This window comes from Piliocolobus tephrosceles, chromosome 12 (assembly GCF_002776525.5).
Source record: "Piliocolobus tephrosceles isolate RC106 chromosome 12, ASM277652v3, whole genome shotgun sequence".
Classification (NCBI taxonomy): domain Eukaryota; kingdom Metazoa; phylum Chordata; class Mammalia; order Primates; family Cercopithecidae; genus Piliocolobus; species Piliocolobus tephrosceles.
The window spans coordinates 34,403,212-34,423,170 of record NC_045445.1 but is presented as its reverse complement, the minus strand read 5'-3'; the positions used below and the strand labels follow the sequence as shown (position 1 = coordinate 34,423,170).

Below are 19,959 nucleotides of genomic sequence, written 5' to 3'. Positions count from 1 at the left end.
ACCCATATGTAAAGATCATGCTGCTGAGATGGCATGGAGGGGTAAGGGCACTGGGGTGGGAGGAAGAAGTATAACTGCCCAAGGGGTTTACCTTGCCCACTGCCTAGGCAGAGCTGATTTATAAAGACAGGGGAATTGCAATAGAGAAAGAGTAATTCATGTAGAGCCGACTCTACAGGAGACTGGAGTTTTGTTATTGCTTAAATCAGTCTTCCTGAGCATTCAAGGAACAGAGTTTTTAAGGATAACTTGGTGGTTGGGGGGAAGCCAGTGAGCCAGGAGTGCTGATTGGTCAGAGATGAAATCATAGCAAGTTGAAGCTGTCTTCTTGCGCTGAGTCAGTTCCTAGGTGGGGGCCACAAGATCAGATGAGCCAGTTTATCCATTTGGGTGGTGCCAGCTGATCCATCAAGTGCAGGGTTTGCAAAATATCTCAAGCACTGATCTTAGGAGCAGTTTAGGAAGGGTTAGAATCTTGTAGCCTCCAGCTGCATGACTCCTAAACTATAATGTCCAATCTTGTGTCCTACAAAGGCAATCTAGTCCCCAGGCAAGAAGGAAGTCTGCTTTGGGAAAGGCTATTACCATCTTTGTTTAAACTATAAACTAAGTTTTTTCCAAGGTTAGTTGGGCCTACACCCAGGAATGAACAAGGACAGTTTGGAGGTTAGAAGCAAAATGGAGTTGGTTAAGTTAAATCTCTCTCACTGTCTTAGTCATAATTTTGCAAAGGCAGTTTCAGAAGTATAGGAGGCAGTGTGGCTTAATAGGAGGAACAGAGACTCTCAATGCAGACAGAGGGTTTCAAATCACAGATCTGCTACTTACTGGATTTGTGACTTTAGGCAGGTTGTTTTAGCTTTCTGAGCCTCATCTGTACAATGGAATTTTCATGGTAGTTAGTTCATAGGGCTGAAAAGAAGATGAAATGAAAAGATTCAAGTAGAACACTCAGAACAAGGCCTGCCTGTCTGGACGGAGAGAGAGGGAAACAAAGAACAAAGGTGACTAAGATGTACTTCTGGGTTCTTCATCACCAACTTTCCCGCGCCCGGGGAAGGCACAGGTCAACTGCGCAGGCGCAGCATGACGTCCGACCGAGGAAACTGAAACCTACCTGGCCGCGCCCACCGCAGGGCCCTCGACCCGCCCGCATCCCGCCTACTGCCCCCCCCACTCCCAGGCCCAAGACATAAAAGCCGCTCCTGGCAGGCGCCCGTCGTGAACTTCCTCGGCCCCTCCTCATACGCGGACCTAGGAACCTCGCACACCTGAGCGACTTCCTCGGCCTCCCCCGCTGGAGACCGGTGAACCTTGCCTCCTCTCTCTATGCATTGGCTACGTAATAAAGTCTCCTTTTTATCTTGCCTACTTGCCTTTTCCTCTGGCGCCGGCTCTGGTGGTTGCATAAAACAAATCAGGTGGTGCCAAACCCGGGAGGAGACCCCTCCTCAGGGCCCCCAAGGTCCGAGGAGCCTCCTCCTTCCATGCCGTGGACGACCAGGACCTAGACATCGCTTTCCACACCTCCAAGCCTCCTAGGGGTGAGGAGGTGCTTCCCTCTCATACTCCTTGGCCAGAAGTCCTGCGCAGGCCCAAGGCTTTTTGGTCACCAGGTGACCCACAGGAGAGTTCCCAAAGGTAGAGACGTCTGCCCAAAGGAACTCCATTCTGTTCCGTGTGAGACCCGTCCAGGATGGAGACGTCCACCTGGAGGTAATCTCCATTCCAGCTCCAGGAGCCTCCCACGGATCTCTAGTGGCTCCAAAGGACGCTTTGTAGCCAGGTAGAGTTCAGTTTCCGTTTCCGCCTGTAGGCGAGAGGAAGGCAATGGGAAACCCCCAATCCAAAATACCTAGAGACTCCCCTTTAGAGTGTCTTCTAAAAAATCTCAAAACTTTACAATTAGAACAAGATGTTAGGCGAAAGCAACTGGTGTTCCTCTCCACTGTGGCGTGGCCACAATATAAATTAGACAACCAGTCTCAATGGCCGCCTGAAGGCACCCTAGACCGTAACATTTTAATCGACCTCAGTAATTTCTGCCAGCGCTTAAGCAAGTAGTCTAAAATAAATTATATACAAAAGTTTTAAGAGTTGCGTTCTCGACCAGACTTGTGTAGCCAATGTTCCTTGGCCCAAGTCAAGTTGGCTAAGGCGCGGACCTAGCAAAGTCAGAAAAGAGTCATCTTTCCTGTCTGACTCACCTGTGTCAGCTTCCCCCCCCTTCCACTCCCGCCATATACTCCACCTCCCCTCCGGCTTCCGCTGTAGTTCCACCCTCCTCCTCAGTCCCGCCTACCATTGTTGAGGCTGCCCCTCCTTCCATCCCTCGGCACTTCCGCCTACCCACCTTCCACACTCCCTCTCATTCTTGCCTTATCCGTAGCTGTCTCTTACTCTCATTCCACCTTCCTCTTCAGTCTATTCCTGCCCTCCTTTTCCTCGGCTCCTTCCTAACTATTCTGTCATCATTCTATTACTGTCATCATTCTATTACCTGCTTCTTATATCTCCTCTAATTATTGTTTTAGACCTTTAGGCACCTAAGGCACTAGGCAAACCAATGTCTGATCTCCGGCCTAGTCTTAACTAAAACGAAACAATACTCCAGACACTAGGCAAACCGGTGTCCTTACATCTAAACGGCAGCGGACAATACCGTCTCCTAGCAACTACCTCCACTACGTCACCACTGTTGCCTATCTAATACCAGGTAAAACAATTACTGTTATCTAAATTCTTTTATTTTTATACTTCCACTTCTTCTCTATCGGCTACAAAACTCTCCGCTGTTGACTAAGTCAACGTCCTTCTCTCCCCCTTAAAAAACACCAAAATGGAGTCCTACTTTATACTTACATTACTACTCTTCTTATACACTCCAACCACTGGCGGAGTAAAAGGAGGACTCTACGGAGATCCTATTTAAGATTCATATCCGACTGCCACACTCTTAATAAAAAGGACACTTGTCCAACAAAAATCCCTCCCTAAAAATATACAAGTCCTACAAAATTTAACCTTAGCCATACAATCACAGGAACAGGCCCTACAAGACCAACTACACCCCCCCCCATAAAGACCCCTTCTCATAGTTAAAGCTTGTCCATCAAGGGTTAAACCTAACACAGGCAGCTCACGTAACAAATCTCTCCCAGTGTTTCCTCTGTGCAGCCCTTGAAAGAGCCCCCTTAGTGGCAGTCCCCTTACCTACTGCTTTCAAGGCTACAACTAACTCTACAGGTACCTCCCAAAAACCGTTCTTACTCCAAGTCCCACTATACCAAAAGCCAGAAAATCCAATCCTTCCTTTCTGCTACTCTGCCCCAAACTCCTCCTGGTGTAAGCACACCCAATCGCCCAATAAGACCCAGACAACCCCCGTTGGAGGTTATTTCTGGTGTAATAAAACCCTCTTCAAGGTCCTTAACCATGCATCCATCAACCAATCCCTCTGCGTCCCAGTGTCCCTAGTACCTAGCTTAACTCTATATAGCAAAGCAGAAGTGGCTGAACTCACCCTACAATTTAACTCTCCTCCTAATAATCTCCAAAAACGGGCCATCTTCTTTCCCTTAGTCATTGGAATTTCTCTAGCCTCCTCCTTAGTGGCGTCAGGGCTTGGAACTGGGGCACTCGCCCATTCTGTACAATCTACTCGATCTCTAACCGCCCAAATTCAAGAAACCATAGAGGCTTCGGCTGAAAGTCTAGCCTCTTTACAATGCCAAATCACTTCAGTAGCTCAGGTGGCAGCACAGAACAGAAGAGCACTAGATCTTCTTACAGCTGAGAAAGGAGGAACATGTCTTTTCTTAGGAGAAGAATGTTGCTATTACATAAATGAGTCAGGCCTGGTTGATACAAACATCCAAACCCTAAACAGAATTAAAACAGAACTAAAAAACTTCAACACCCCCCTAACCCCAGGCCCACCCATATAGGTGCTACCAGTAATACAACAAATTTGCTCCCCTTCCTCATTCCTATATTAATCCTCTGTCTTATCCTATGTTTTGCCCCCATTTTAATCAAATTTCTCCGAGCCAAAGTTCAAGAGATCACCTGTGTCGCCTTCAACCAGATGCTCTTACATCCCTACGTCCAGGTGCCAACCATAGACCCTCATGACAACGCCCCGAGAGCAGGAAGCAGCCGGACAGACAATGACGCCCCCAATCATCATAATCAATAAAAGGTTGGACTGTCTGGACGGAGGGAGAGGGAAACAAAGAACAAAGGTGACTAAGATGGCGTACTTCCGGGTTCTTCATCACCAACTTTCCCGTGCCCGGGGAAGGCACAGGTCAACTGCGCAGGCGCAGCATGAAGTCTGACCGAGGAAACCAAAACCTACCTGGCCGCGCCCACCGCACGGCCCTCGACCCACCCGCATCCCGCCTACTGCCCCCCCCACTCCCAGGCCCAAGACATAAAAGCTGCTCCCGGCAGGCAGGCGGCGTGAACTTCCTCGGCCCCTTCTCATACGCGGACCTAGGAACCTCCCCTGAGAACGCCGGAGCGACTTCTTCGGCCTCCACTGCCAGAGACCGGTGAACCTCGCCTTCTCTTTCTATACATTGGCTACGTAATAAAGTCTCCTTTTTATCTTGCCTACTTGCCTTTTCCTCTGGCTCCGGCTCTGGTGGTCGCATAAAACAAATCACTGCCATGCTGTAGGTGTTTAATAAACATTATCTTCCACAATGATGATGATTAAGGGACTAAATTTCATGCACGTCCATGTGAAGAGACCACCAAACAGGCTTTGTGTGAGCAACAAGGCTGTTTATTTCACCTGATGCAGGTGGGCTGAGTCTGAAAGAGAGTCAGCAAAGGGAGATGGGGTGGGGCCGTTTTATAGGATTTGGGTAGGTAGTGGAAAATTACAGTCAAAGGTGGTGGTTCTCTTGCGGGCAGGGGCGGGGGTCACAAGGTGTTTGGTGGGGAAGCTTCTGAGCCAGGAGAAGGAATTTCACAAGGTTAATGGCTCAGTTAAGGCAGGGCAGGAACAAATCACAATGGTGGAATGTCATCAGTTAAGGCAGGAACAAGCCATTTTCACTTCTTTTGTGATTCTTCACTTGCTTCAGGCCATCTGGATGTATACATGCAGGTCACAGGGGATACGACGGCTTAGCCTGAGCTCAGAGGCCTGACATTCCTGCCTTCTTATATTAATAAGAAAAATAACATAAAATACTATTGAAGTGCTGGGGCAGCGAAAATGTTTGGTGGGGTGGCGTGGAGAGATAATGGGCAATGTTTCTCAGGGCTGCTTTGAGTGGGATTAGAGGCGGCATGGAAACCTAGAGTGGGAGAGATTAAGCTGAAGGAAGATTTTGTGGTAAGGGGTGATATTGTGGGGCTGTTAAAAGGAGCATTTGTCATATAGAACGATTGGTGATGGCCTGAATGCAGTTTTGTATGAATTGAGAAACTAAATGGAAGACACAAGGTCTGAATTAAGAGAAGGAGAAAAACAGGTATTAAATGACTAAGAATTGAGAAGACCCAGGACATCCAATTAGAGAGTGCTCAAGGGGGTTCAGCATAATTACTTGCTTGGTTGGTGAGTGTTGGGGCTCTATCCTTGACAGAGTCCTCCTTTTTAAGTTGGAGGCTGAACTTTGTGAGGTGTATTTAAAAGACCATTAGTCCGTTCTACCTTTCCTGAAGATTGAGGATGGTAAGGGGTATGAAGGTTTCACTGAATACCAAGAGCCTGATAAACTGCTTGGGTGATTTGACTAGTAAAGGCTGGTCTGTTATTGGACTGTATAGAGGTGGGAAAGCCAAACTGAGGAATTACATCTTACAGAAGGGAAGAAATAACCACAGTGGCCTTTTCAGACCCCGTGGGAAAGGCCTCTACCCATCCAGTGAAAGTGTCTACCCAGACCAAGAGGAATTTTAGTTTCCTGACTCAGGGCATGTGAGTAAAATCAATTTGTCAGTCCTGGGCAGGGGTGAATCCCTGAGCTTGATGTGTAGGGAAGGGAGGAGGCCTGAACAATCCCTGAGTAGTAGAATAGCAGATGGAACACTGAGAAGTGATTTTCTTGAGAATAGATTTCCACGATGGAAAGGAAATGAGAGGTTCTAAGAGGTGGGCTAGTGGCTTGTAACCTACATGGAAGAGGTTATGAAATGACAACAGAATAGAATGGGCCTGTGAGGCTGGAAGGAGATATTTTCCCTGGTCTAAGAACCATTTGCCTTGTGTGGGAAGAGATTGATAGGTGGAAGTTTCAGTAGGGGAGTAGGTGGGAGTGACCAATGAAAAGGAGAAAAACTGGCTGTGAGGGACAGAAGTTGGAATGCTAGCTGCTTCTTTAGCTACCTTATCAGCATAAGTGTGGCCCTGAGCAATGGGATCTGATGCCTTTTGATGGCCCTTGCTATGAATGACTCCAGCTTCCTTGGCAAGTAAAGCGGCCTTGAGAAGAGTTTTTATTAAGGAGGCATTAATGATGGAGGACCCTTGCATAGTGAGGAAACCGCTTTCTGCCCATATAACAGCATGGTGGTGCAGGATATGGAAGGCATATTTAGAGTCAGTATAAATATTGATGCGTAGTGCTTTTGCAAGAGTAAGGGCTCAAGTTAAGGCTATGAGTTCGGCTTGCTGAGAGGTAGTGGATGGGAGGCAGAGCAGTAGCCTCAATTATAGATATGGAAGATACTATAGCATAGCCTGCCTTTGCTGGTGAGGGGCGATTAGGCCTGGTGGAACTGCCATCAGTAAACCAAATGTGATCAGGATGAGGAACAGGAAAGAAAGTAATATGGGGAAATGGAGTGAATGTCAGGTGGATCAGAGAGATACAGTCATGGGGGTCAGGTGTGGCATCCGGAATAATGTGGGAGGCCGGATGGAAGTCTGGTCCAGGAACAATGGTAATTGTGGGAGACTCAACAAAGAGTGAGTATAGCTGAAGGAGTTGGGGAGCAGAAAGTATATGTGTCAGGTGGGAGGAAGAAAATAGATTTTAGAAGTTATGAGAACTGTAGAGAGTGAGTTGAGCATAGTTTGTGATTTTTAGGGCCTCTAAAAGTATTAGGGCGGCAGCAAGCCACTGCACGGAGACATGATGGCCAGCCTAAAACAGTAAGGTCAAGTTGTTTGAACAAAAAGGCTATAGGGGGCGCAGTCCCAGTCCTTGTGTAAGAATTCTGACTGCACAGCCCTGCACTTTGGCTGTGTGTAATGAAAAGGGTTGGGATGAATCAGGGAGAGCTAGCATGGGAGCAGTCTCTAAAGCTGTCTTCAAGGATCGGAAAGAGGAGTGGGGAAAGGATTTAGGATCTATCGGGTCAGCTAGGTTTTCTTTTGTGAGTTTAAATAATGGTTTTGTTAGGATGGCAAAACCAGGTATCCAAAGGCAAAAGTATCCAACCATGCCCAGGAAGGAAAGGAGTTGTTGTTTTGTAGAAGGGGTTGGGGTTTGAGAGATCAGGCAGACATGATTGGCAGGGAGAGCACGTGTGTTTTTATGAAGAATTATACTGAGGTAGGTAACAGATGGAGAAGAAATTTGAGCTTTGGAGGGGATACCTGATAACCCTTGGAGAATAAATGTTGAAGGAGCAGGAGGGTGTTTTGTTGAGAAGATTCAAAGGAAGTGCTACAAAGTAGAAGGTCATCAATATATTGAATAAGGTGAGAAGTGGAGGGGTGGAAAGAAAGTAAATCATGAGAAAGAGCTTGGCTGAAGTAATGAGGGCTGTCCCTGAAGCCTTGCAGCAATACAGCCCAGGTAAGCTGCTGGGAATGATGGGTGTCAGGGTCAGTCCAGGTAAAAGCAAAGAGAGGCTGGGACAAGGGGTGTAGGGGAATAGTGAAAAAAGCATCTTTAAGATCAAGAACGGAATAGTGAGTTGTGGAGGAAGGTATTGAGGACAAAAGAGTGTATGGGTTGGGCACCACAGGGTGGATTGGCAAAACAATTTGGTTGATAAGGCACAGGTCCTGAACTAACCTGTAAGACTTGTCCGGTTTTTGAACAGATAAAATGGGAGAATTGTAAGGAGAGTTTATAGGTTTTAGAAGCCCATGCTGTAATAGGCAAGTGATAACAGGCTTTAATCCCCTTAAAGCCTGTTGTGGGATGGGATACTGGCATTGAGTGGGGCAAGGGTTATTAGATTTTAATGGGATAGTAATGGGCATTTGATCAGCTGCCAGGGAGGGAGTGGAGGTGTCCCATACTTGTGGGTTAAGGTGGGGGGATATGAGAGGAAGACGTGAAGGAGGCTTTGGTTTGGGAAGAAGGGTGGCAATGAGATGTGGCTGTAGTCCAGGAATAATCTGGGAAGCAGATACTTTGGTTAAAATGTCTCAGCCTAATAAGGGAACTGGGCACGTGGGGATAACTAAAAAGGAGTGCATAAAAGAATGTTGTCCAAGTTGGCACCAGAGTGGGGGAGTTTTAAGGGGTTTTGAAACTTGGCCGTCAATACCCACAACAGTTATGGGGGCAAGGGAAACAGACCCTTGAAAAGAAGGTAATGTGGAGTGGGTAGCCCCCATGTCGATTAAACAGGGGACAGACTTACCCTCCACTGTAAGAGTTACCCAAAGCTTGGCGTCTGTGATAGTCCAGGGGGCTTCTGAAGCGATTGGGCAGTGTCAGTCTTCAACTGCTAAGCTGAGGAGATCTGGGAAGGAGCCAGCCAAGGAACGCTGGGTTTGGGCTCCAGGGGCTTTAGGAGCGGTGGCGATGTGAGTTGGACCTCCAGTGGGGACCCGCACAGACAGGGCATGGCTTAGGAGGAATCCCGGGCTGCAGGCATTCTGAGGCCCAGTGGCCAGGCTTTTGATATTTGAAGCAAGGTTCATGGGGATGTTTTGAAGGAGCCCCTGGGAGCTGTGGCTTGGATGTTCTGAAGTTTTTGTATGCTGGAGACGTGGTTGTGGGCTGTCTTACAGTGGAGGCAAGTAGCTGTAACTCAGAGATGCATTGTCGCTTGGCTGCCTCTTCTCTATTATTGTACACCTTGAAGGCGAGGTTAATTAAGTCCTGTTGTGGGGTTTGAGGGCTGAAATCTGACTTTTGGAGTTTTTTCCTAATGTCAGGAGCAGATTGGGTGATAAAATGCATATTAAGAATAAGGTGGCCTCTGGCCCCTCTGGGTCTGGGGTGGTAAAGCATCTAAGGGTTGCTGCTAAGCAGGCCATGAACTGGGCTGGGTTTTCATCTTTACCTTAGGTAGTTTCTTTAAGCTTGTCATAATTAACAGCTTTGTAAGCTGCCTTTTAAAGCCCTTCAACTAGGCAGGAAACCATGTAATCTCACTTAGCTATACCTGGGGAATCTGCCTGATCGTTCCATTGGGGATCCTCTCGGGGAACTGCTCTAATGCCTTCCTGGAGGTCTGGCTCATGGAGCCAGCGGTTGTCAGCGTGAGATTGGGCTAGAGAAAACTCCTGTTCATCTGGGGAGAGGGTAGAAGTTAGGATGACATTTAAGTCACTCCAGGTTAAATTGTAGGACAGAGTTAGGTATTGGAATTCCTGTATATATTTAGTGGGGTCTGATGAGAAAGAGCCTAAATGCTGACTGATTTGGGAAAGGTCTGAGAGAGAAAAAGGCACATGTAACCTGACCATGCTTTCAGCTCCAGCCACCTCTCTAAGAGGAAACTGTTGGGCAGGTGGGAGAGGTAGTCACAGAATGAAACTGTAAACCAGACCAGGTGTGAGGAGGGGAGGTAATAGAAGGGTTATAGGGTGGGGGAGCAGAGGCTGAAGAAGAGTTGGCGCCTGATTCAGCCTGGAGGGGAGCGACCTGAGGAGGAGCAGTCTGGGGAGGAGGTGAGAGGTCAGATGGGTCAATAGAAAAGGAAGATTCACAAGACTTAGCGACGCTTGGGGTTAGGACTGAAGGGACAGGCAGTAGGGAAAGAAGGAGGATTTGGGACAAGTCGCATTGGGAACAGAGACTAGGGAGGGAATGAAGTATGAAAAATGCCTAGACATAAGGCACCTCAGACCATTTGCCCATTTTTTGACAAAAATTGTGTAGGATGAAGAAATCAAAAGTGCTGTTTTCTGGCCATTTAGAACCATGGTTGAGTTTGTATTGGGGCCAAATGGTGTTGCAGAAGAAAATAAGACACTTAGATTTTAGGTCAGGCAAGAGTTGAAGAGGTTTTAAGTTCTTGAGAATGCAGGCTAAGGGAGAAGAAGGAGGAATGGAGGGTGGAAGGTTGCCCATAGTGAAGGAGGCAACTTTAAAGAGAAGGGTAGAGATACGGAGAAGGGGGTGGGGAGCAGCCCTGGGCTGCAATGTAAGCAGCCAAAGCAGGTGTCCCCACAACTGACTTGCCACCAAGGGAATGTGGGTGAATGACCAAGGCAGGCGTCCCTGCAGTGATCAGACACCAATGGAATGTGGGTGAATAATCAGGCAGGTGCCCCTGCAGTGATTAAACACCAAGGGAAGACTGTCTTCCGGAGTCCGTGACCAGCGCCAGAGTTTTGGGTCCACGGATAAAATGTGTCTCCTTTGTCTCTACTAGAGAGGAAAAAGAACTGGAATTGGAAGGACAGGGAGATTGAAGGGTAGTGAGAGAGGCTGGAGAAGAGAGTGAAAAGACCGCTTACCCAATTTGAAATTGGTGAGATGTTCCTTATGCTGGTTGGTCTGAGGACCCGAGGTCATAGGTGGATCTCTTCACAGAGTGAGGGTGAGGTCAAGGGACTGGTCTCCCGAAGGAGTCCCTCTGACTCGGGTCTTCAGCACCAAATGTCACACGCGTCCGTGTGAAGAGACCATTAAACAGGCTTTGTTGTTTATTTCACCTGGGTGCAGGCAGGCTGAGTCCAAAAAGAGAGTCAGCGAAGGGAGACAGAGGTGGGACTGTTTTATAGGATTTGGGTAGGTAGTGGAAAATTACAATCCAAGGGGGTTTTTCTCTTACGGACAGGGGCAGGAGTCACAAGGTGCTCAGTGGAGGAGGTTTTGAGCCAGGAGAAAGAATTTCACAAGGTTAATCACTCAGTTCAGGTGGGGCAGGAACAAATCACAATGGTGGAATGTCATCAGTTAAGGCAGGAACTGGCCATTTTCGCTTCTTTTGTGATTCTTCACTTTCTTCAGGCCATCTGGATGTATATATACGTACAGATCACAGGGGACATGATGGCTTAGCTTGGGCTCAGAGGCCTGACACTAACCATAACAGATAGAATTGAAAAAGCAGAGGAACCAAAAAGAGCCCACCACTCTCCTGAGCTGGGAGAATTTGCCCAGTATTCCAGGGATAGGTGTGTCCTAAGCTTTCACTAGGTGGGGTCAATGCCCAGCAGCTGAGCCAGAAGGAAGATTTGGGCAGACACTGTCACTGGTGAACACGTAAGCTCCGGAGCTAGAATACTACTGATGATAGTGACTGGCTTTGGTTCTTCTGTCTGGTCTGACACCCAGAAAGCCCATCAGACTCACTGCTATGAACCTTCTAGTGCCACAGCAGGCCAGAAACCACAGCCCTGCCTCCCCTTCTCCTGAGTGCCCTGTGTGGGTGTGGTGGGGGCAAGGGTGGATTCAGTATTTCTGTAATGGAAACTAGAAATACCCAGCCCCACAGTAGCTGCATTCCAAAGGGGTGGAGCTCTGACTTCCTTTGTTTCATGCTTTTAGAGACAATGACAGCAAGACCTCTCATAGGAAGTGCTAGGACCACTGGAGAGAGTGAATTCAACTCTTGGCCAAAAACCTATGGGTGATCTTTCAGGCCTCGCTATAGGCAATTACGAAAGCTTTACCTGGCAGGGGTCATGGGGGGATGTGCCCTCCCCACATCAGACTTGATGCACAGCCAGTGCATTGCAGGCTGTGAATGGAGTTGCAGTCAAGGACTCAGGCATCCCTAATTGATCATGCTCTCACACATGTCTGCATTCCTAGACCAGATGCCTCCATTTGGAGTCCACCTTCTCAGGTGGCAGAGGCCTTTCTCAAGCACCTGGGCTAATACCTCTTTTTGCCATGGTGGGAGTTGGGGGGTGCCTAAAAATATTTTTTTCTCCAGGCTGACTCAGTACTCAGTACTTTTCTACTCCTAGCCCTTCCCCGTCACCTCCTCCTGCCCCTGGGTTCATAAAATGGCAGAAGCGTTTTGTTCAGGGCTCCCTTAACAGTGAGATGATGATGCCCTGCATCTGTGCTAATCCATCAGACCCCTGTTGGAGCCACTCCATGTGGTAAAATGGAATAATGGAGGAGTTGGTACTTTCTCTGGTTCAGTCCCTTCCTTATACTATCAAAGGAAGTGATTAAAGCCTGACTGTAACTTTTATTTTGACTTATCTTAATCAACTACTCTGACACCCAGCAGCTCAGCTCTCTCTAGTTCAGCGGAGCTCTTGAAAAATTGGAATGGCAAGCTGGGTAGTTGATTATGAATAATGCCGTTTTTGAAGAGCAAAGAGCCTGAACATTTCGTGGGGCAATTCACCAATGATGGGTGTAAGCAGACCTTGCAGGGCACTCCTGGAGGATGCTAAGGGATCATTTGCCAGAGTCAGAGGGTCTGACCGGAGTCAGAGGGTGAGTCCTGGGAAGTACTAGCAGACCTCACGTGGCACTTTACCAGCCATGCCAATGGGTCTCAGGAATTGCTATTGTAAGTCACAGGGTATACTTGGAGGATGATAGAAAATGGTTCATAAAAGCTTTTGGTTCCAAGGTAACCATCGGTCCTCCTGTTTATCCCCATCACCTCGGCTGAGATAAACTAGTGGATCAAATTAGAGATCCAGCAGAGGGGCTCTAAGAAGCCACAGAAACAATTCCCTGGACACTGTTCTCTGATGATGGGTCCAGAAGTCATTGGAGACCCTGCAAACTGACTTGTACCCCAAAACTATTCCTAGATCTAAGCAGTTCCCTGGGGCTGATGGACAACATGCCATGCAGCATGTTACTGAGACTCATGCTTCTAATAAAAATAATGTAGAGCTCTTTAGAATCACTTTGTCCAGTGATCTCACTAGATAGGGTCAGTGCCCAGCAGCCAAGCCAGAAGAAAGACTTGCTTAGAGGAAGAAACCATAGACACTTGGCTAGTTTGCTTCCATTATGAAAAAGATAATCTTGTTAAATAAACTTCATAAAGGAAAGTGGCTCCTTGAGGGGTACATCACTACAGACCCCCTCCTCCATAGTGCCTTGATAGTGGCCACTTTCTCTGAGGAGGAGGAGCAAGGTGGGGAGATGAGACTATATGTATACCAACGACCATCTCATTCCTCAGCTGGGTACTATTTGGTCTCTGACAGATTTGGTCCACACATCATGAGTACCTAGTTACTGAAATACGTGTCTCAACCACTTTCACAGAGGTTATGGAGGTCCTGCAGCCCTCCTGGTGGTTTCTTGGGTCTAGTATGAGGGAGTGGGAACAGTAGATGAGAAGATTAACCAGACTTAGATTTATAGGTTTGTTCGTGCTGCTCCTGCTTGTTGTCAAGCCCAATTAAGCCACCTCCTGAGGTCAAGTCCATCAATCTTCTATGTGATCCAGATCTTAACTGAGAAATTCTCAGGAACAGAAAAAGTGGCTTCTGATAAAATAGCAAAATTTGACCCCTCCCCTCCAAAAAAGGAGCATAAAAATAGTACTTGAGTGCCCTCTTCTGGACTATCTGGGCAAAGGCCTTCCCAAAGAGATCTCTGAGTCTGATTACTCAATAATGGAACCACGAAAGCAGATTGATGGGCTCCCCACTAAGAAACTCAAGGCCAGGTACCAGGCCATGGGAATTTGATAAGTGGTCCCGCTAGAGTCTGCACAGTGATGGCATTCCACCTCTCCTGGTGGATTTGGAGACAAATCAGAGATCCTGAGCAACTTTTGCTCTGACACTCAGCTTTCAAATATAAATAAGATTAGGGGTTACAAACAAAGATCCAAAGATTAGGGGTTATAAACAAGATCCTTCTGTACCCAGGCGACCCAGAGGCCCTATGCCAAGGTTAGAGTTCAATTGAAAAGTGGAGAGGAATTGCACTTCTTAGCCCTTTTAGATACCAGTACACAGGTGACTGTGATCCCCACAAACCCTTGCATCAAGATGAGGAGAAAACAGATCGTATTCTCTGATTTTGGGCTCCTACTAACCTCCATTGTCATGGCCCCACTACTGAATGAAATATTGGTACTGATGTGTTTTCCATGTGTACCCCCACTTGCCTTTGCCCCCAAGCCCTGACAGGAATTGCAATTGCTATGGCCATCTTAGTGGGAAATATAGAAGACCATGGACCACCTGATGACCAACACCTAATACTGTTGTTTCCCAAAAAACAATATCAGCTGCCTAGGGGACAAAAAAAAAAAATAATTGCCATCATTGCTGAGCTTAAGGAAGCCAAAGTGTTTCATGGGACTATTTCTCCATTCAATAACCCCATCTGGCCTGTGCACAAGACCTTGGTTTCTTGGAGACTTACCATTGATTATAGGCAGCTCAGTGCATAATACCACATTTGGCACCAGTAGTACCTGACATTGTGACTATTACAAAGGCCCAAAACAGAGAGAACTTGGTATGCAGCAATTGATACTGTAAATGCATATCAAACTGTAGTCCCCAGTGTTGGAGATGGGGCCTGGTGGGAGGTGATTAGATCATAGGGGCAGATTTCCCCTTTGGTTTTGTTCTAATGATAGTGAGTAATCATGAGATCTGGCTGTTTAAAAGTGTAGCATTGGCTGGGCATGGTGGCTTACGCCTGTAATCCCAGCACTTTGGGAGGCCAAAGCAGGCAGATCATGAGGTCAGGAGTTCGAGAACAGCCTGACCAACATGGTGAAACCCTGTCTCTACTAAAAATACAAAAATTAGCTGGGCATGGTGGTGTGTGCCTGTAATCCCAGCTACTCAGGAGGCTGAGGCAGGAGAATTGCTTGAACCTGGGAGGCGGAGGTTGCAGTGAGCCAAGATGGTGCTGCCACTGCACTCCAGCCTGGGTGACAGAGTGAGATTCCGTCTCAAAAAAAAAAAAAAAAAAAAAGTGTAGCACCTCTCCTGTCTTCCTCCTGCTCTGGCTGTGTGAAGATGTACCTGCTTCCCCTTCTACCATAATTGTAAGTTTCCTGAGACCTCCAAGTCATGCTTCCTCTACAGCCTGTGTAGCTGAGTCAATTAAACCTCTTTTCTTTATAAATTACCCAGTTTCAGGTATTTCTTTATAGCAGTGCAAGAACAAACTAATACAGAGCAATTTCTTAAAACTGCTCCTCCCGGAATCCTCACTCTCACAGCCAGAGACCTAGTTGCCAGCTGCAATGGACTTAATTGTGCCCTGCCTCAAATTCCTATGTTGAAGTTGTAATCCTCAATGTGACTGCATTTGTAGATTCAGCTTTTAGGCAATAATTAAGGTTAAAAGAGGTCACAGGGTAGGGTCCTAATCCAATAGAATTGGTTGCCTGATAACCTTATAAGAAGAGGAAGATTGACCAGGCATGGTGGCTCATGCCTGTAATCCCAGCACTTTGGGAGGCTGAGGCGGGTGGATCACCTGAGGTCAGGAGTTTGAGGCCAGCCTGGCCAACGAATATGGTGAAACCCTGTCTCTACTAAAAATACAAAAATTAGCTGGGCATGTTGGCACATCCCTGTAATCTCAGCTACTCAGCAGGCTGAGGTAGGAGAATCACTTGAATCTGGGAGGCGGAGGTTGCATTAGTAAGCCGAGATCATGCCACTGCACTCCAGCCTGGGAGACAGAGCAAGATTCCATCTCAAAAAAAAAAAAAAAAAAAAAAAAAAATTGAAGATTTTCTCTCTCTCTCCCCTTCCTTCTCTCCCTCCCCACTCTTTCTTTCCACTGGAATGTGAAAGGAAAGGCCAGTGAGTACACATAGAGAAGGCAGCCAACTGCAAGCAAGGAAGACGACTCTCACCAGAACCTGAGCACACTGGCATCCTGACCTTAGACTTCCAGCCTCTAGAACTGTAAGAAAATAAATTTGTGTTGTTTAAGCCAGCCAGTCTATGATATTTTGTTGTAGCAGCCCAAACAGACTAAGACACCATTCTTGATACCTTCTTCTTTCTCAGCCCCACATATAATATGTCAGCATATCCTGTGTGCCCTTCCTTCAAAATATGCTCTGAATCTGGTTACTTACCACTTCCACTGTTGCCACTCATAACCAAACTGCTATCATCAGCTTTTCCCTAAACACCTGCAATAGCTCCTTACTAGGCTCCTGCACTCATGCCTGATTCCCTCCCATCTGTTATCTTCATATTAGCCAAATTAGTATTCCCTAAACCTACATCAGATCATGTTAGTGATAAAAAATAATACAGTGGCTTTCCACTGTACCCTAGGACTTGATTTAAAATTCTTAGCATGGCCTTCAAAGCTTTGCCTAATCTATCTCCTGCTTAACTCTTCAAACTACTGGAGCCTCTCTTCTCCTCACTCCTCACCATCTAGTCACAAGGCCTCTTTTGGAATATATGAAAATATCCCAGCTTGGAATCACTGCCCATCATCGTTCACCTGGCTCATTCTTATTTATCCTTCAGGTTCAGCTTTGATGTCCCTTCCTTGGAGTGGCCTCCCATGACCTACATCCTAAATTAGAAGTCTTTGTATTCTTTCTAGTGTTACCATGTTCTTTACATTGACATACATACTACCAGTTTTGTATTTATTGGTATATTGTCTGGCTCCCCCGTTGGGTGACCAATTTCATGAGAGTAAGGAAAGCATCTGCCTTGTTCACTGACGTTATTACCAGCACCCAGCGTAGGGTTCAACAGGAGTAGGTACTCAGTAAACATGCGTTGAGTGAGTGAATAAATGAATAGACTCTATGAGGTTGATGTTTTTAGTTCAGAGTAGTTTGGTGATTTACTTGCCACATAGCTAGCAAGCAGACATAAATGGGCAAGATCCCAGAATCATAGTTCCAAGGTGAATACATAATCTAAGAGGCTGCTAGGGGGTGAAAAATGGAAGAGGGCATGGAGTGTGAGACAGGTGAAAAGATTCCAGACCATTGATTCTAGGGACATCTTTCTCCGGTGTGTGTTTTGGCGGGCGGAGTACATATTCAATATTCACATTTGTTGAAAAATAGCTTCTGATTTCATAATAAATATATATTGCTGAAAGACTATTCTGGTTGATAAGGATAACAGAAAATACAGCATTTCTTCGCTGAGGGCAGATTTTTTCAGTTTATTGAAAGGAGGCAAGTTAAAAACGTGACTAGGAAACTGCACAAAAGCTTTCTGCCATTCCCCTGACTGGAGCTAAGGCCTCCTGGGGTGCAGGAGACACCAAGGTTTGGGTCGTGCCGGGACTATGCTCATATAGTGGAGAGTAGGTCTTGGGGACACAGCAACTCACAGGCTGCACATTCCCACCCACCCCTCACCCCAGCAAACTGCACATCATTCCACCCCTATCCCACAGACTCCCCTTCACAGTTCCCTAATCTGCATATTACCTCTCAGGCTCTACACATGCCCCATGCCAGTCCCCCTCTCCAAGCTCCACTTTACCCCACATCACCCCTCAGACTTCACATTACCTCCTAGAATCACATCATCCCACAAATGGTGAGAAACAGCCATTTGTGAAAAGTGAATTTGGAAGGCGCTGGTCAGGAGAGTTGGGTGCAAAGCCAGAACCCTCAGGCAGAGGCAGCGTGAGGGCCAACTCGACAGCAGAAGGTGCCTGAGAGCCTCTTGGCAAAGGCCATGCAAGGACACGCGCTCCTGTAACTACAGCCTCCATGCCTGGGTTAATTCCTAGACAGGTAGTGAGCCAACCGAGCCAGCCACCCACTTTCTAAAAAAAAATCTACTCTTTCTCGTTGCCCTCCTCTGCTCAGCATCATTCACTATGCCTTGAATATTTTAAATGGCCATATGGATATCTGTAAAACAAAGGCTAGTAGTTATCATTATTATTATCATTAATCAGATATATAGGTAAAAGGCGATCCTAGGAACAAAGCCAAGACTCTGGAGTAAGGACAGCTAATGGGGATTGTGTTTGAATAGTTTGCTTTTGTTTCTTATTTTGCTTGGGTTGTGACGTGTGTTGTTTCAACATATGGCAAAAACAAACAAACAAACACACTCTGTTAATGTATTGGTCACAAAGTGTCTTTCTGGGAAAAGGCACTTATTTTCCCAGAGTGATTTGACACATTTCTGGTGAAATGCATTAACATTAACGTTCTTTTTTTTTTTTTTTTTTTTAGTTTTGGACATATGGGTTTAATTACCTGCTAGATTATCAGATGGAAATATGTGGTAGATGGATGTAAACAAGGTGCATAAACTTAGGAGAGAGGCACAAATTTTTAAACTTTAGGTTTAGACATTCACTAGATTGGACAATTTTTTTTTTTAACATTTAAAATAAAACTTTTGGCCACAATAAAACAATTGTATTAAAACTAGTTTCCAGAACTGCCCAAATGACTTTTTAAACATGATTTAAATGTCAAATTTTCTTTGTCAAATCTATCCAAAATACTAATTTTCCTTTTAGAACTTAGTTTATAATTTATATATTAGAGTATTAGAGTGCCCTTAATTGATGTTCACTGGGATACCTTCCTCTGAGCCCTAATGGTTTCTATCTTCCCTTTAAAATGAGTAAGTATCTTTTAATTAAGTTATCATTCTCAAAGATATTCTGGAGCAAAAATCAGGAATTAAACATCTATAAATTATTCTTCACTTCTGTTATAGTGTAGCAATTTATCTTCTAACCCATAGTAGTCTATAAATTGAGTAAGCCTTAGTTCCTTGTTCTCTTCAGACACAGGTGACTGCAACTCAAAGCAACAGCTGGCTACCGCTTCTCCACTTCTTATATTAACAATTGTAATGGAGATAGATCATTCTTTATCATACAGTTTAAATAGTTTTAGCCTCTGATAAAGGTCTTCTTTCTCCTGAACCTGCTCCACCAATTTGCCTTTTTCATCATTTAATCCTTGTTTAGAAAGATTCTCATTCACAAACTCATTTTGGAGAGCACTGCATGACCCAGAGTCAAGTGACTGAGATTCACAGACATTGAAATTCTTTAAAGTATCTTTCAAATTTGTATTTTCTTCAAATTCACTGTCTATGTGTTTAAAACTTCCTTGAAATTCCAAACAGTTTTCCTCTGTGGAAGATGCTGGTTTCTCTGAAAAGTCTGATCGTTTTCTTCATTCTCTACTTTAAGAAGTTTCACCACATTATAACAGGAATTAAATGAAGATCTTGCTTTCCTTACTCTTTCTCTAAGTGCTGCACTCATAGGTTGTTTTCGCGAACTATTTGTATAGGGACATGATGGATTTGCAGAGGTCTGAGGAGTGCTAGGTAAAACCACAGCTGAGTCTGACGGACTTTCCATCTTGAAAATGAAATCTTGGTTTTCCTTCGACTCCGCAGCAGACTCCCAAGGAAGTCCAGGTCTCAGGCATCCCCCTTCCCCTCAGCGGGGTACCTCCCTCCGCCATCCCCAGCGAGAGCAAAAAGCCAGCTTTCCCTTCTGAAAGGACTCATGGGAAGGGAATAATGGAAATAATAACTTCACATATTGAAGAAAACAGATAAAGTGTGAAGAAACCATTTATCAACATTTAAACCTCCACACACTATTTGTTCTTTTTTAAAAAGAACTTTGCTAAGAATCAGCTCCATTAAGTCAAAGAATGTTAAAACACAAAGGAACCTGCAAAATTAAATCATGTTCTTATTATACATGTGAAACAGGAGACCCAGAGAGGGTAAGTGACTTGTCCAAGGTCACAGAGCACTTGAGTGCAGTCAGGGCTGATTTCCAGTCTGCAACTCAAAAGAGAAGCAGTGTTTCTCAGTGAAAGAACAGTAGTGTGAGTTTTAAAGATTTTATTCTATTCTTTATTACATGATTATTGTAGGAAAAATTGGGACAAATTTTAAATTACCTA

The 19,959-nt window shown here is 45.7% G+C and overlaps 1 protein-coding gene and 1 pseudogene across 1 annotated transcript in view; both read right to left on the bottom strand.

Annotated features, from left to right (window-relative positions):
• Positions 1-826: 826 nt before the first annotated feature.
• The window catches only part of LOC111535918 (putative uncharacterized protein CXorf42), a 66,271-nt gene continuing 47,138 nt past the window's right edge, over positions 827-19,959 (bottom strand). The window contains exon 2 of the mRNA XM_023202159.1: positions 827-912. Coding sequence (XP_023057927.1) covers positions 900-912 — 13 coding nt within the window. The 3' untranslated portion in view covers positions 827-899. The remainder of the gene's footprint in view (positions 913-19,959) is intronic.
• Positions 18,706-19,430, bottom strand: LOC111535920 (annotated as a pseudogene).